Raw genomic sequence first — 17,307 nt, forward strand, 5'->3', positions numbered from 1 at the left:
TATTGTGACTGCCTGTCTAAGTTTAGACTATTAAACAGCATTAGTAAATGCAGACCAATTTTCTTTGTGCCTTGCACTTGCTGCCATCATTCTGGCCTGAAACAAAGAGCAGGAAGTGGCAGTATTTTGCATATAATTGATTGGTAATCTCTTATGTTTATAATTAGGCCTATTAATAAAATTATATTGATTATTATATTGATCACAAATTAATAAATTGACTTGTTCTTGTCATGTGTATTTAATACATGCAGGGCAATGCTTCCCTGATATTGCATGCATTAAAATGAAGAGCACGCCATCACCATGTGATTGCCACAAGGTTGCAATAATAAAAACATTGTTCTCTCAAATACCCTTCCATAAAACTTGTACAATTCCTTCCTTTCAGAACAAGCACAAATATTTCACATTAAGGCTGTTCTGACTGTAATAGGATGGAACTAGTTACTTCTGGCTTATTAATGAAGATTACCTGATCCAGTGATTTTCCATATTTGTTTATTTGTAAGTCATTTAGTTTACCATTAAATCCTGCATTGTATCACAATACTTGGAAATTTTAAAATAACCTTCGCCTCCCTCTAGTGGTTAGTTCATTTTTCTAATCAGCATCCCAGCTATGAGTGGGCTTAGTTTACAATATTAATTTTTTAATCTAAATTTTTTGGCTATAGTTACAACAATGTATGAGAGCATATTCAAAATATCTTCATTTTATTTTATTGGAAGTAAGGTGGATATCACTTACTTGATTTTAATTTATGCCTATCTCCTATGTAGTATATTTGCATTTAAAATATTCAAAATTCTCTCACACCAATGCACACTTTTCTTCACCATATTTTAATTTATTTATATATTTTGGGTATGCATAAGCTTATTTTTTACTACTCACCCAGTACTTATTTTTATACTTGTTGTACACTAATTTACAGGAAAACAACAACAACAACAGTTCGCATAAAGAGGACCTTTACCATCCTCATAGATGTGCAGTATTATATTCCTCTAGAAGGCCGAAAGTGTACTAAATTCGACGCACGGTTGGCTTTCCCGGTGTGCACTCCGGTACCGGAGATCTCAGTGCTGTTAGATTTGGCACCCATATATTTCCACTGTCGCTTTAAGTAGAAAAAATGATATAAAATGTGAACAAGATGAATTCAATTCTGCTTCTTTTATCTTGGGGTCTTGGGAGCATATAATACTGTGTGGGAGCCTCTTTGAGCATATAATACTGTGTGAGGGCCACTGTGGATTATATAATACTGTGGGGGGGCTACAGTGAGCATATAATACTGTATGGGGCCACTGTGGGAATAAAATACTGTCTAGGGGCCACTGTGAGTATATAATACTGTGTGGGGACCACTGTGGATCATATAATACTGTTTGGGGGCCACTGTGAGCATATAATACTGTGTGTGGGCCACTGTGGCTAATACAGTATACTGTAATACTGTGTGGGAACCACTGTGGATCATATAATACTGTTTGGGGGCTGCAGTCAGGGGTGAATCTGCCCCTTTCGCCGCCCGAGGCAAACTACAGAAAGCCACACCCCCCCCCCCCGGGAGGAGGGGGCAGGGTGAAGCAAAGGGGGTGGGGCTTAGCGACATTCGCAGGCAGAGAGCAGGCAGTGAGAGGACCTGCTCTCTGCCTGAGCGTGGGGGGAGGCTGCTGGAGCAGCGCTGCTTCAGCGGCCTCCCCAATCCACCGCTCGGTGCTAAGCCAGTCCTGGACAGCTTGTCCTGGACTGTCTTAGGTAATCAAAAATGCCGCCCTCCCTGGGGCCCTGACATAGCGTCGCCTGAAGCGGTCGCTTCAGGTCGCCTCATGGGAGGTGCGGCGCTGGCTGCAGTGAGCATATAATACTGTGTGGGACCACTGTGGAAATAAAATACTGTCTAGGGGCCACTGTGAGCATATTATACTGTGTGGGGGCCACTGTGGATCATATAATTCTGTTTGGGGGCTACTGTGGGCATATAATACTGTGTGTGGGCATATAATACTGTGTGGAGGCCACTGTGGGCATATAATACTGTGTGGGGGCCACTGTGTGTGGAAGCTATGCATCTTATAATACTGTGTGGGGGCCACTGCAGAGCATATAATGTTGTGTGGGAGCCATTGTGGAGCACATAATGCTGTGTAAGGACAACTGCGGAACATAATGCTGTGTGGGGGCCACTGTAGACATATAATGCTGTATGGGGGCCACTGTGAGCATATAATACTGTGTGGGGGCCACTGTGGCACTATTAAGGCCCTGTTCATACGGTGGAATCTGCGACTGATTTTGTAGTGGATTTTGCACCTAAATCAGCAGCAGATTCCTCCCTCATCTGTTAATTTTTGATTCAGAGAAAATCATATCTTATTGGTTAGCTGATCAACAGCAAAATTGGATGGGCCAATTATCTTAGGTACAAATGGAATAGGTACATGATATTTTCTATGACGTTTCTGTAACCTTCAAACTGGATAGTTCTGTTTTGTGTTTTAGCGATGTTATCCTGAATCACTCCCACTCCACTCTCTACTTCGCATCTCAAATCAATAGTACTAGTAAATATAAGAAACCTTGTAATTATAAGTTGATTAAAAGAATTATGAAGCAGATTCTCAGAGCAGACATCATAGCAGACAGTATTCACACATGAGCTCAGAGAACAATGAAAACTAGAGATAGAGATTGAACATGCAGAAAGGAAGCTTCTAAACTATGCATATCCTCATTTACACACACTGTACTACTGATTTATGCAAAAACTGTTGAACACTAGAGATGAGCGAGTGCATGCTCCCATAGGAATGAATGGATGCAGCCAGCGCATAGGGGATTAAGCGGCCGGACGCCGACACAGGCTGTGTGCCGGCTGCGTCCATTCATTCCTATGGGAGCGTGCTATTCGAAACGGCAGTTTCGAATAGTACTCGCTCATCTCTATTGAACACATAGATATGCTTTAAAGGGGTTCTCTAAGACTGACAATTATTGGCCTATCATTAGAATAGACCATCAGTTGGAAATTGATGGGAGTCTGACACCCATCTTTGTACCAATTACAGCACAGTGTACAGAGCCAAAAACAGATGGCACTATGCACACTATAGTTCTCTGACTGTAGTATTGTAGCTCTGCTTTCAAATATCAGTAGTGGCAGCAAAGCCACTGCAGCGTGTATAGAGCTGTCAGAAACCTCTCAAGACCCTAAATGGGTTAGAGGAGGCATAAGTTAGAGGATGTCTATCGTGTCTCAGACATAGGAAGGTAGTGTGAGCACAAATGGTCGTAGGACAACATCCACATATGTACTCACATTTTGTGTGATACTTCCACCAGCTCAGGGGAACAGCCATGGATAAACTGGTGGCGCCCACTTATGCCAACTTATTCCTGGGCTGGTGGGAGGAGTGCCTTGTTTTCTCTGAAGGTATGGTGGACTAGCCATGTGTTATCTTGGATACGTTTTATTGACGATATCCTGGTGTTCTGGGAAGGAAGTGAATTGGATTTTAGGTATAAGTTAGGCAATCGTTAGGACCTAGACAAACAAACTGAAAGTTAGAAGTAGAAGGAATGCCTGATGTGCTATTAATGTCAGAAGGGAAGTGTCAGATGGCGGTGGGGCATGATTCTAAGCTCCAATCATAGGCAGCCAGTGTCAGAACTCAGAATCACACCGTCTAACACCGTCCTACTGACAGTACAGAGCTTAAACAGCATATCAGACACCAAAACTAACAGCATTGATTGCTCAGGAAAATTCTGGGCTAGAGAAAAACCCCCAACTGTATCAGAATCAGTGGAGCAGCGCCTCTTAAATCATGCAAAGAGCTAGACATGATTAAGGTAGTGAAAAGTCCTCTTTAAGACCACTATACAACATTAGCATCCCTGAGAGGCATAATCTGGAGGAAGGCTCGCAACACATCTCTATACAACTGAAAATGGTTACTTGATCCAGTTGATGAGCAAATAGATGGTTAGATGATGCAGTAGCCAGTCAGTCTTATCTAACAGACTCTCTATATAGATATAAGTAGTAACAATCTTTAGAGATTTCCCCTGATAAAGTAGATGTGATGAAGACATCATTGTGGCCCAGAAAGGAACAAAAGGAAGTGGACAGGGGCTTATATATGCACTCAAAATGAAAGAAAACTTGCACTGGATATTGCATGACAAAGGAAATCATTATGGATAGATGAATCTACAATTGACCGTACTATACAGTACATTAGTGATTTCAAACAGCTGCTTTATGAACGATTTGCTATTTACAGTTGTTCTGTGAAAGTTGTCGTTTTGGACAACAATGTCATACATTAAAATGACATATTGCTATTTATATCTTGGTCTAGACTTCCATCGATGAGATGCATATCTGTCTTTTGGCAGGAATAACCTTTAGGCTGAGCCTCCACACAGCGTGCCAAAAAGTGCCGCTGGAAAAAACGTGGCAGAAACGCTACATTTCCACTGTAGATTTTATTCTGCAATGTGTTGATTGGATTAGTCAGAATCGCATCCACTTTGCAGGTACTGTAAAGCACCATGGTTTTTGCTGTGTCCAAATCGTGGTGTTTACACCCGGGCTTAAAGGGATTCTATCATTAAAAATCCTGGTTTTCTTTGGTATGCACATGAGTTCTCTAGCAGCACTGGGGGCAGTCCCCAGCGCTCAAAACAGTAAGCTGATGTAAGCGGACATTTTCTTGTGGCCTGTGGGCATGCGCAGTCTGCTCTACCTGAGGCTCGAGGCCTAGAAGATTGAAACCCAGGACGGAAGAAGACACAGGGAGAGGGTGTACCAGAAGAAGATGGAGGTGTCGCTGGAGATTTCTCTCGCAGCATTGGGGATGCCCCCAGTGCTGTTTGAGTGCTGGGAACTGCCCCCCAGTGCTGCGAGAGAACTCATTTGCTTCGAACGGCAGCGCGGAGAAGACATCTAAAGGTAGGAGAAGAATAGCCTTTCTCAAGGCTATTCCTACGTGTTAGGGACAAAAAATGTCATTTTAATAATAGAATCCCTTTAAACTATAGCACAGGAACACAGTATCTAGTACAGCAGTTTAGTTTTTTTGACGTTTGTTTTCTAAAGATATTTGTTACATTTCTTTGTGTCACAAGAAAGTCTTTTCAGCTGTCCAAAATGTGTTCAACAGCATATGGTCAGATTAAGGCTGGGCCCCCACATGGTGTAAACTGCAATGGTTTACAGTCACAGCAAAATGACTCTCCCACTATGGGGAAAAAATATGCGCAGAGGAAACGCTGCGATTTTCCAAAGCTGTCGCAGTTTGGAAATTGCAGCATGTCAATTATACCTACAGAAATACTGGGGGTTTCCTTATAGTTATAATTGAAGCAGAAAGTCCGCAGGTTGCCGCCATGGTTTTTCCCACAACGCTTTTTTGTTGCAGGACACTACTGTACATGGGGCCTTAGCTTAAAGGATTTTTCCAACAAACATTACCATATTTACATTTATAGTCAACTAGCTGGTACCCGCGACTTCGTCTGCGGTGATTGTAGCAGTGGGTATATACAGGCGTGGGTAAGGTTTTCGTAGTGTGTATAAGGTCTGGGATATGAAATGTAACTTTGTATCTTGTTTTTGCTGTAATTCAGAGAATACGTGAGACTTTTGTGTTGAAGTTACTTTGTATTAGAGCTGCTATATATACGGTGTTGTGAGAAACTTTACATAGTGACTTTGGGACAGAAGTATTTGAAGTTAACCCTTTGCCGCCAATGGCATTTTTTGATTTTCGTTTTTGGCTCCCCTCCTTCTAAACCCCATAACTTTTTTATTTCTCCGCTCCCAGAGCCATATGAGGTCTTAATTTTTCCTGGGACAAATTTTTCTTCATGATGCCACCATTATTTATTCTATATAATGTACTGGGAAGCAGGGAAAAAATTCAGAATGGGGTGGATTTGAAGAAAAAATGCAATTGTGCGACTTTCTTACGGGCTTTGGTTTTACGGCGTTCACTGTGCAACCCAAATGACCTGTCCCCTGTATTCTGTGTTTGGTTACGATTCCGGGGATACCAAATTTATATGGTTTTATTTACATTTTGAACCCTTAAAAAAAAATCCAAAACTGTTGAAAAAAATTATTTTTTGAAAAGTCGCCATATTCCGACAGCCGTAACTTTTTTATACGTCTGTGTACGGGGATGTATAGGGCGTCTTTTTTTGCGGGACCGGGTGTACTTTGTAGTTCTACCATTTTCAGGAAATGTTATTGCTTTGATCACTTTTTATTCCAATTTTTATCAGAATCAAAACAGTGAAAAATGGAGGTTTGGCAATTTTGACCATTTTTCCCGCTACGGCGTTTACCGAACAGGAAAAATATTTGTATAGCTTTGTAGAGTGGGCGATTTCGGACGTGGGGATACCTAACATGCATGTGTTTCACAGTTTTTAACTACTTTTATATGTGTTCTAGGGAAAGGGGGGTGATTTGAATTTTTAATCCTTTTTATTATTTTTTTTATATATTTTTTTACTTTTTTTAAACTTGTTTTTTTTTTGCATTTATTAGACCGCCTAGGGGTATTGACATGGGTGGGCGGTGTCGCGGATTGTCAGAGCGGTGGGGGTCGGCAAACATGGCTGCTCCGAAGCGTTAAAGAGAGCCTCCTGGAGTATCGTTAAGGTGAGGGGCAAAGTGGTAAAGTATATGTATATGAGATTGTGTGGGGTTAGGGGCGAGGCTGTAGAGGGCAATATGAATTTTGTGGCTTGCTATGGTCCAAAGTGTGTGAGATTGCAGAGATGGTGGTGTGAGTTTGGGTTTTGTGGGGGTCCTGGCACAAACGTATGTGCGCTATTGTGACGAAAAGTAGCCTATTGCGCAATCGGGTGTATTAACTATGTTTGTGGAAACTTTCAGCCAAATCGGTCAAGCGGTTTTTCCGTGATTGAGGAACAAACATCCGAACATCCAAACTCACAAACCCACAGACTTTCACATTTATAATATTAATAGGATTAAAAGTTAAACATATTGCAAATAAATAATACAGAAATTTGCAGGCTTAAGGTTTTTCAGAAAACCTTCTTGGAGTTGACAGTCTTTTGATCAGTTGTCAATGGATATGAGGACAAATGCAGGAACTTTCTGTCTATGAAACACATATACTGTAATTTATTATAACATTATGAAGGTAGAATATATTGTCAATTTAATACTTCCATAATAAATAAGATGTATGTTTAATTTTAGATTTTGAATTTAATTTAAATATATATTCTGAAATATCTAAACACACATTAAATATTTTGACTGTCTGTAACAAATAACATCTCCTCTAACCCTGTTTACAACTTCTGAAGTGAAGTACCCTAACAAGACCAGTAGATGGTGCACCTAAGACTCGAATAAGTGAACATTGGCACACATGTACTAAAAGAAGCGTATTTTCTGCCAGTTTTGCATAAAGGAGATTCATGTCTCTTGGTGCATTTGGAGATAGCAGTAAATTTACATCTGCTATGAGTAGGGTAATTTGCACTAATGATTTTTCACCATTTGTAGGCTTTCGTAATAAATAATACCTAGGGCTAAGAGCAGTGGTGTAAGTACTGCTATAGTGGCTGTCACAGCGCCTGCAACCTTAGGGGGCCCTGTGGGTCCCTGCAGGGTTTTTTTTATAGGTCATTACCTGCCGGAGTAGCCCCAGCAGGTAACACTCCCCAGGGGTGAACCTAGTCTCTGTGCCGCCTGAGGCGGATGTCAGAAAGCCCCCCCCCCCCCCCCGGGAGGAGGGGTGGAGCTGAGTGGAGGGGGCGGAGCGGAGGGCTCTGCTAAGCGTGAGGGGTGGCCGCTGGAGCAGCGCTGCGTCCACAGGGCCGCCCCAATCCACCGCTCGGAGACGCTTAGGTCAGCAAAAATGACGACCCCCCCCCCCAGAGCCCCGGCATAGCGCCGCCTGTCGCTTCAGGTCGCCTCATGAGAGGTGCGGCGCTGACAGTCCCTATTTAGTTACTGGAGGTTCTAGGCTGTAGGCCTACACCCTGATAGTAACCCTGATACACGCTGTTTTATTGTTAAACTGTTTTCTGAACCTTTGAATGCTGTGCTTGGAGAAATATGGCTGCTGGGATCAGTTTTTGAACTTGAACTGCCTGTGTGTAGATCTGAAGTTCTTGATGTGCACTGCTAACCATCTTAGGCTGGAGATGGCGATCCTGTGAGCTGTTTAACCCCCAGGTTGTCACACATGATAATAAATAACAATAAATATATAGCTGAATACTATAATTAATATGCTAAGAGATAATATAGACTTTGTAATCATAGGCAAGATGACTGAACTTTAACTTTAAGGATCTCTGAAGGTGTAATAAACTGTAGAGTGACGGGGACTAAAGTCCAGGACACTTATTTATCAATAAGAGACTTTTTTGTAAATAAGTAGTTCTTTTAAAGAGACACTAAACCTAATGTATATGTTATTTACAGTCATTGTTGTCTTCTGTATGCAGTCATTTCAGGTTGTGGGGTGGCTAACTATATATACTTTTATTATGTATATGAAAAAAATAATGTCAACTACTTCTAATTTATGCTTCATTTTACTTTATTTAGAATACTATTGTCACTCATAAGTACAATTTAAAAGCAACAAAAACTTTTTTGATACCCATGGAATAATTTTTTGGCATCTATCGACTGCAGTTTCAAGCATAGTAATAACAAACACAATGCACAACGAGGCATTGGGGATGGAGGAGTGGGGTAGCCAGGGACCCAGTGTCTTCGGTTGGTAGTTAAAGAGGTTGTCCGGGCAAAATGTTTATAGTTTAAGTAGGCCAGGGGGAGGTTAAAAAAAAAAAATCATGCTCACCTGAACCTGGTGCTCTGATGTCCTCCCAGCCCAGTCCGGTTCTTCTGCTGAGCTCTCTTCTGAAACTAAACTGCTCACGGCTGTGACATCCCAGATCTCTTCCACTGAAGTCATTGATTGGCCTTAGTGGTCACGTGACCACTGTGGCCAATCAGCAGCCTCAGGAAGAGTCCCCGGGACATCACAGATAGTAATATCTCATGCCTTTAGCTGAGACCACTGATTGGCCTCAGCGGTCACGTGTGGGGGAACTTTCGCCAGAAGATAACTGGAAGGACCAGAGTACCGTGGAAAGGTGAATATGGTTTTTTTTTTCACACCTCCCCTGCCCATTTAAAATATTAAATATTTGCCTGCATGATCCCTTTAAGTTCTTGACAGCCTTGTGGATTGAGCGATCTTTTTTGATTAAACTGTCTATTCTTTCATTGCCCCTCTTTCTAGCATAGAATAGGGCCCCAGCCATAGAAGCTAGGTAGATGAGGTCAATAGCATCATCATTAACCCCAAACAGTCAAAGTTGTTGCAGGAAGTATAGCATTCAACTTTTTTTTATAGGTTATGCCAGCATTTTGTTTCCAGTCCAGTTTGTTCTCGAGCTTCACTCTAAGTTATTTATAGGGCGTAAAACTTTCTACGGCCTGACCGTAAACGGTAACTGGAATGGTATTGGATTTGGGTCTAGAGAGGATAATAATGAGTTCTTTAGTTTTGCCAATGATTAGGATGAGGCTATTTTTGAGGTTTAGAATGACGTCACCCCTTCTACCACTTTCCTATACTCTTTGTCATCTCCATTTGTAAGTAATTATTTGAGAAAACAAGAAACCAAGTCATATTGAAAATCAAACGTGAAGATGGTAAAGAGGAAAGGGAACAGCACTGTTTCTTAGGGTTCTCCTATTTTTCTCAGAGGAGTTACCTACTATAGCTAGTTGGGGTCTACTGGTAAGGCACTCGGTAAAGCAGTTTATCATGGATATGGAAACCAACATTTGTTGACGCTTCTGCATGAGTAGCCTGGGCCAAATGGTGTTGAAGGCCCTGCTGAAATTAAAGTAAGTGATTTGGAGTGATACGCCATGCTTGATGGTGGAGGTGGATGAGGGCATCATCCAACCTTAGGCCTGAGCAGCTGGTCAGGCTGGTTTCTGCGTTCCCGTTATGGTTTTTATCATTTACCACATCTCCTTCATTTAGTTCTTAGCTAGTTATTTTTTTCCAGTTTATGCTTGTGGTCCACTTTACACTCTGTCTTGTGTTCAGAGCTTTTTGGACCTCACTGGCCAGATTCTTGTTCTTAGTTGCAAATGCCATTTTCTTTTTGTTAAGTAGATATTTGAGTTCTTAAGGGACCCAGGTCTGTTATCGGGGTAACACTTTACTACCTTTGATGGCACTATACTTTCAGTTGAGGCGTTTATGCAGTTGGTAACCATTTCTATAGTCTGGTCAAGTTCTGTCCCACGTCACGTGGTACATCCCATAAAGTGTTCTTGAACAGTCTTTCCTCTTCAGCTGCCTTGGACCAGTTCTATATTTACTTTATACCTCGTTAGCATTGACTTGCACGCTTGTAGATGAGTTTCTGGTCGGAATTTCCCAGTGACATGGCTACAGAGTGAGGACATGGCTACAAATCTGTAGGCATCCTTGCAGTTTACAAATAGTAGATATACTTTGTCCTTTTGTCAAGCAAGTGAGTATTTGCTGTAGGTGGGTTAGGGAGATTGTTTCCACCTTGTGGATTGAAGCCCTCCCATGTGGTTGATACCCCAGTACCCTCACAATGTTGAGGGTATCGGGGCATCAGTTCTGTAGCATAGATACTTCCATGGAGAGTGCTTTACCCTTACTGTGACATGGGCATCTGTGCACCATTTGCCATTAACATAGGCAAGCAACCAACCACCTCTGTTCTTTCCCAACTTTCTAGGGTCTCCATCACTGCTGATGGAGTTAAAGCCCTTGATCACAAGTGCAATCAGAGGTTTCCTCACTAAGCCAGGTCTCTGTGAAGCACATTATGCTACATTCCTAGTAGGCTTTAGGTGATCTGATTAGAGCATGAAGTTCATCAGTTTTCCTGATGATAAATCTCACATTGCCCATTAGGATGGATGGTACGAAGGGCTTAGCTCCTCTGGCACTAGATTTGATCAGAGAGTCCAATCTGTGTCCTCTAAACAACTGCAAGATTTCTTTGGACCCATGGTTTAGTGCAAGTTACTTGGGAGGCAGATATTCTGATTGTGTATGTAATTGTTCCCTTCTGTAGGTCATAGGAGTGTCTGCAGAGAGGTGTATGTACTCCTCTTTTAAATGCTCGTCTGAGGTGGAGGTATCATTGGTGGCTTGGGGATAGATGGGAATGAAAGCAGGTGCTTGGGCTAGCGTAACTTGGTATCTGAACAGCCTGGGAAGGTTAGGTCTTGTGGGTCTTTTATATGGACTGGTAGCAGCTGTTTCTATTACAGTACAATGATCAGGTTTTAGTCATACTTCAGGATGGATTGTAGGTTTATCCTTGGGCACTTTGGGAAATAAGGAGTTGAGATAGCAGGGGACAATCTTGTTGTTTTTCCCCCTACTCTGTTTGGTGTGGAGTTAATTGGGCTGATCACATGCCAATCATAGGGTTGAGGGCCATAGAGCTTTGGTGGGGGCCCTCCAATAGGAGCCGCTCCATACTGTGAAGCTGTAATTGTTCTGTGGCTCAGCCAGGTGTCTGGTTCTCAGGTCCAGGTTATGTGTTGGTGCAGGGCTTGGCAGGAGGGGGGTGATGTAAGGGCAGGTAATGATGGTGTCATTTCACTAAGGTGTAGTCTGTGTGGTAGTACATTGCCCATGGACAAAGACTCCAGGCCCAGTGGTGCCCATATAGGAGATCTGACCTTTTCTGCTGAGCGGATGTCGCGACAGGAGGGGGTAGCAATTACAAGGGGCCTAGGGGAGGTCATCAGCAAAGGTGTATGGACAGCCAGGGTCCTGATTTATAGATTTTGCCTCTATGCCATTACAAGGGCCATGTCATGTCAGGTGTTCGCTAGGTATGGGGCTGCCAGATGGCCTTATGGAGGACTTCGTCCACCGGGACCGACCAGATTGGGTTCATCCCTCCATAATTCATCATGCTCGTCAACATTTATCCCCTTGATGTTGCTTTCTTTAGATGCAGAGAGGGCATTCGACTGGGTGGATTGGGGTTTCCTAGAGGCCATGCTTACTCAAGTTCCGCTGTGGATTTTTTTCTGCAATGTGAGGTTGGGATTAACTAAAATCTCATCCACTTTGCAGTTAATATAAAACACAGTGTTCACTGTGGCGGCCAAAACACTGCGTGCCTCAAGGCCAGGGCCCCATCTTGTGGAAATACAGCAGGAAAAAAACACTGTATTTTCCAGTCCCAAAAAAGTGAATGAGATTTTGTTTAATTTCATCCGCACAACCAGTGGCGTAACTAGGAATGGCAGGACCCCGTGGCGAAGTTTTGACATGGCCCTCCCCCTCCCGACACCGAAGACCTCGACTGACCCCCTCCTCCGCGCTCTATTATGTCCTTTAGTGGCCTCTGCACACAGTATTATGTCCCTTAGTGGCCTCTGCACACAGTATTATGTCCCTCCGTGGCCCCTGCACACAGTATTATATCCCTTAGTGGCCCCTATACACAGTACTATATCCCTTAGTGGTCCCTGCACACAGTATTATATCCCTTAGTGGTCCCTGCACACAATATTATGTCCCTCAGTGGCCCCTGCACACAGTATTATGCCCCACTGTGGACACCCATGAACAATTATTATACCCTGGGGTCTTTTCAGACCCCAGAGTATAATAATCGGAGACCCAGGAGAATAAAAACATGAAAAAAAACACTGTTACCTGTCCCCTGGCTCCGCTGTCGGCCTTATTCAATGACGTCGGACGTCACATGACCCGGGACGCAGGCCGGGTTCATGTGACATCAGAGACATCAGACAACTAGGCCGAAGCCTGCTCGGAGCCTGGAGAGATAAGTAACACAGTTTTTTATGTTTCTTACGTCACCCGGGCCTCCGATCATTATACTCAGGGGTCTGCAAAGACCCCCGAGTATAATAATAGCACTGGGGAACACAATTTGACTGTTGACTTAGATCTGACACTTGTTTCAGACTTACTTTTAGCTCTTGGTTCCAAAAATGACCCCCGTTTTTCTCTAGCACGTCAAGTTTTTAAGATACAGGATACCCTCCATTTTTCGTGAAAATCTTACAAAATATACACTTACATGACAATGAAGCAGAAATTAATCTAAATATACTAGAGTTATTTTGTTCCTACAATTGCTATTTATTGCTCAGTTTGGTCCATTGTTTTAGAAGTAGGAAAGTTTTGACTTGGAATGGTGAAACTGCCACAGATGTAACAAAACGAATCAGGGCTGTTGAGGCACTTACGACGAGAAGATGAAGCCGCAGACATGATCGAATGGAAAGCAAAAAAGTACTTATGTCTATAAAAGAATAAATTCGGTTAACTGCTTGTCTACAAACAAGAACTCACAACAAAATTCGGAAAACGATAGCTATCTAGACCAGGGGTGGGCAATTTTCCCATGGGGCCACATTAGAAATTGGAATGGTTTCAGAGGGCCGGACTAATATACTTAAGGCTTCCCACACACGACCGTGAAAACAGATCCGTGTGCGAGGCCTGCTCTGTTCTATTCTGTGGTAGTAGACTAGAACAGGACACAGGATGTCTGGAGCGCAGGGCACAAAGCCTGCCCATTGCTCCATCACAATCACATTCCCCATTGCAGCCCCCCTACACACACAGTGCAACATTGCAGCCCCCCTACACACAGTGCAACATTGCAGCCCCACTACACACACAGTGCTACATTGCAGCCCCCACTACACACAGTATACTACCTATCGCACCCCCGCCCGCGCAGTATAGTAACCATGGCGCTCCCCACAGCCCGACACTGAGTACTCACCTCTCAGCGTCTTCTCCCAGTCAGTCGGGACAGTTATGAAGTCACCACGCGCGCAGGAGACAGGTGCACAACCTCCCACCACCTTGTTGCATGCGTTGCCAAATAGCCTAGCGTGGTCACATCAAGATACGCTGTAGAGAAAAAACTTGACGTGATAGAAGAAAAGTAACTGCAGATTTGAGTTCAGCATGTCAATTTCAGTATTAAACAGCTCAAAAATTTAACTCAACAGAAAAATGTTTGTTTTTTTGTTCCCCTGTGTAGTCTTTATGGGGCCCGTGGTATCACTTACCGATCCTGGCCCAGCCAGGATCAGTAAGTAAATAGGGTCCGTTACCGGCTGGAATAACTACAGCCAGTAATGGCCTATTAAGAAAAAAGAAAAAAACGCGGCGGTAGTGGCTGTCATGGGCCCCTAATGTCCTGGGCCCTGTGGCAGCTGCCTCCGCTGCTTCCGCGGTAGTTACGCCACTGCGTAGAACTGCAATCATGGTGGGAAAAAGTTGTGTGTTAATTTTATCACTGGAAATGCTGCCTTTCTAGCATATGGGGGGGCAAGCTTCCTAGTAGTGACCAGATCTTGTTAGTAAAGGTCCATCATACATGTACACATACTGTACTCTAACAATAAATGAATACATCCAAACTAAAGAGTAAATAAAACAGTTTCTAAATACCTAATCTAATGAGGCATGCACATAAAAATCACATGGGTTTGATAATGAAGGATCAGGAACTGATGGGGTTTTTTTTCACATTTTTGGGCAGATTCTTCCAGTAGATTTCTGACAGAATCCAAAAATTATAGCTAATTCTTATTTATGCCTGTGTAAGTTTGACTGAGGGAACATGGGAAGATAATTAAAGTTAAATGTAAAATACTGTTGAATAAACCTCTTTCAGATCTGTGAAAGTATCAGAAGTATCCCATTACATTGTATAGGGGATAAAGAGATCCCAGGGTTAAGTGTAACTGTAAAAAAAAAAAAAAAAAAAAAAAAAAAGAAAATGTATAAATCATAAATAATAAAAATAAAAATTAAACCGAAGCCCTTGCCAACATCCACAGTACTATTAAGGCAGATTTCATCACTACAGTGGAGACCTAGCGGCAGTGCCTCAGTTAAATGTCTTTACCATTGAAACATCATTAAACATTAAGTCTAAGGCCCCATGTAGCGGGCTGTGGAAAAACTACAACGGAAACGGAAACACTTTCTGCTTCAATCTTATCTATAGGGGAACCTCCAGCATTTCCATAGGTGTAACAGACATGCTGTAATTTCTAAAAACAGTTTTGGAGATTTCAGCATTACCGCTGCAGGTATGTTTCTGCAATATGTGGATGGTATTGACTTTGCAGGGAAACGCCATGGCTTGTGCCATAGCGTTTGTGCCATGTGGGGCCCCAGCTTTTGAAATTGAAAAACACTGAAGCAGCAAAATTTTTGAAAATTAAAATTTGTGTTAATCTCCAAAATTTGAAGACAACCGTACAAAGTAGCAGTATGATGGCCTATCCTTATTCCCGACACAGCAAGACAATACTTTAAATGTAGGACTGTAAGTACACCGTTTTTCCTATGGTTAAAGTGGTCCTGCTATTCAACTTGTGCTGCAGAAAAAGTCATCATATAGATCAGTCAACAAAGCAGTAAAACAGTTATGCATGTCAGAATACAACTACCCCACGCTTGTCTCCAAAATTGTTTAGTAAAAGCAGAATAACCTAATAAAACCAATATAAATATGGTATCGCTTTAATCATAATAATCCACCAGATAAAGCTGCCAGTCATTTTTAATGCAAAGTGAACACTAAAAATGAAATGCAAAAACTAATGATAAAAATGTATGTTTTTTGTTTTTTTTCACTTAGACCCTACAAAGTGAAAGCAACTCAAAACATTATATGTACCTCAAAATGGTGCATATAACACATTGAATATTTTCTTTTGGCTATGTCAGCAGAAAAATAAAAAAGCTATGAATTTTGGAAGACGGAAATGGAAATGAGAAAACAGTCTCTGAACCTGATCCCTTTAAATTAAAAAAAAAAAAAAAAAAACTGGCCATCAGCTGTGAGTGTTGAGGAAAGCTATATGAAGCTATTTATTTACATTACAGTCTCCGCTGCCTAGAACAAGTAGTATTACCTGCGGGCCATTCAAATGAAAGGGAAACCATGTAATGCTTCAATAGGTTTAGCAATATGGACAAAAGTTGTCTTTATGAGGCTATAAAATAGAGGGACTGCCTTCTGTCACATAATGGGGCGTAGTAGAAAGGGTTGTCTAAAGCCAATAACCTCTTGAGGCATCATTGCAGTAGAAACACTAAATCAAAGTGCAAAGCAATTCTACACAAGGACATGTCTTTTTTCACTTACACGGACATGGAAGGGAGAACTGGCTCTTTAAAGAGAAATATTTGCAGACATGAGTGAGGCGTTGGCCCTCCCCCTTACTGGAGTACAGTGACAGTGACATCACAGCTGTTATAGAGGGAGAGATAGCTCGCTGTCCTGCACTGGTGGCATTTCTGTACTGCACTCTTTTCCAGCTGTCATACTAAACCCACAAGGAAAGCTTGAAAGCTTCCTTACTTTATCGTAAGACGAGGACACTGAGTACAGCACAGCAGCTGAAGTCTACTATTTTTAGGAACTGTTATTCATGGGCACTTTTTTTTATCTGCCTAAACCTGTTCACCAAGGTAACAAACAGATATAGACTGAAGAATACACACAGGCTGGTATTGGATCTGCTGCACTGCTGATTCTGCCACTCTTCATCTTCTTTTGGAGAGCAGGGTTCGACTAGATTGGTTTGCTGACAGGAAGACGCTTAGGTAACAAAGTATTTTTGGAAACGTAAGCTTGCAATCTTCCCTTATTGTTTGTCAGGAAGCAGACAGATCATGGCAACCATGAAAAAAAAAATGATGTTCCCTGAGAGGAAAGCTGGGACCACTGACTACTGTCTATACTATCCATAGGAAAACCAGGTTTGCCACTCAGAGCCTTGTATTCTCTGCCTCTTCTAATGATGGGAATATTTCTCAAAGGGAGGGTTAAAGGATGTTTTGTATTGGCCCTAATTAACTGTGAAAAAACTGCATGGTGGCTGATAGTAATACACCGTGGATGCTTGAGGACTGTCTAGCACTGAAAGCCTAGACTTGGAGATGAGTTTACCTACAAATTGTGGGTTCCTGGCTCTCATGGATCGTGGAGGGTGTAAGATATACAATGGACACGTCTATGGGTCACCATGTGCAGTCAACAGACCCATTGATATTGTGCAAAGAAGGAGACGGTAACTACTTTTTATTTCATATTTATTTTTTTGGATTATTAAAATAATGAAGCTTTGGTGATTGATGTATATATATATAGGGTCATATCTTATATGTGCTTGTGTTTTGTCAATATATATACATGTT

General features: G+C 42.2%; 1 protein-coding gene across 4 annotated transcripts in view; it reads left to right on the forward strand.

Moving 5' to 3' along the window:
• PDE4C (phosphodiesterase 4C) overlaps positions 1–17,307 on the forward strand; it is a 259,677-nt gene that overhangs the window by 133,620 nt on the left and 108,750 nt on the right. The window contains exon 1 of one of the 4 annotated variants that reach the window (XM_075283043.1): positions 16,310–17,180. The exons of 2 other annotated variants lie outside the window; for them this stretch is intronic. In XM_075283043.1, the coding sequence (XP_075139144.1) occupies positions 17,050–17,180 (131 nt within the window). In that variant the 5' untranslated portion in view covers positions 16,310–17,049. Of the gene's footprint in view, positions 1–16,309; positions 17,181–17,307 lie in introns of those variants that run through there. One more of the 4 variants, XM_075283071.1, reaches the window with a different exon arrangement.

The sequence above is a fragment of the Leptodactylus fuscus genome, chromosome 1 (assembly GCF_031893055.1).
Source record: "Leptodactylus fuscus isolate aLepFus1 chromosome 1, aLepFus1.hap2, whole genome shotgun sequence".
NCBI lineage: Eukaryota > Metazoa > Chordata > Amphibia > Anura > Leptodactylidae > Leptodactylus > Leptodactylus fuscus.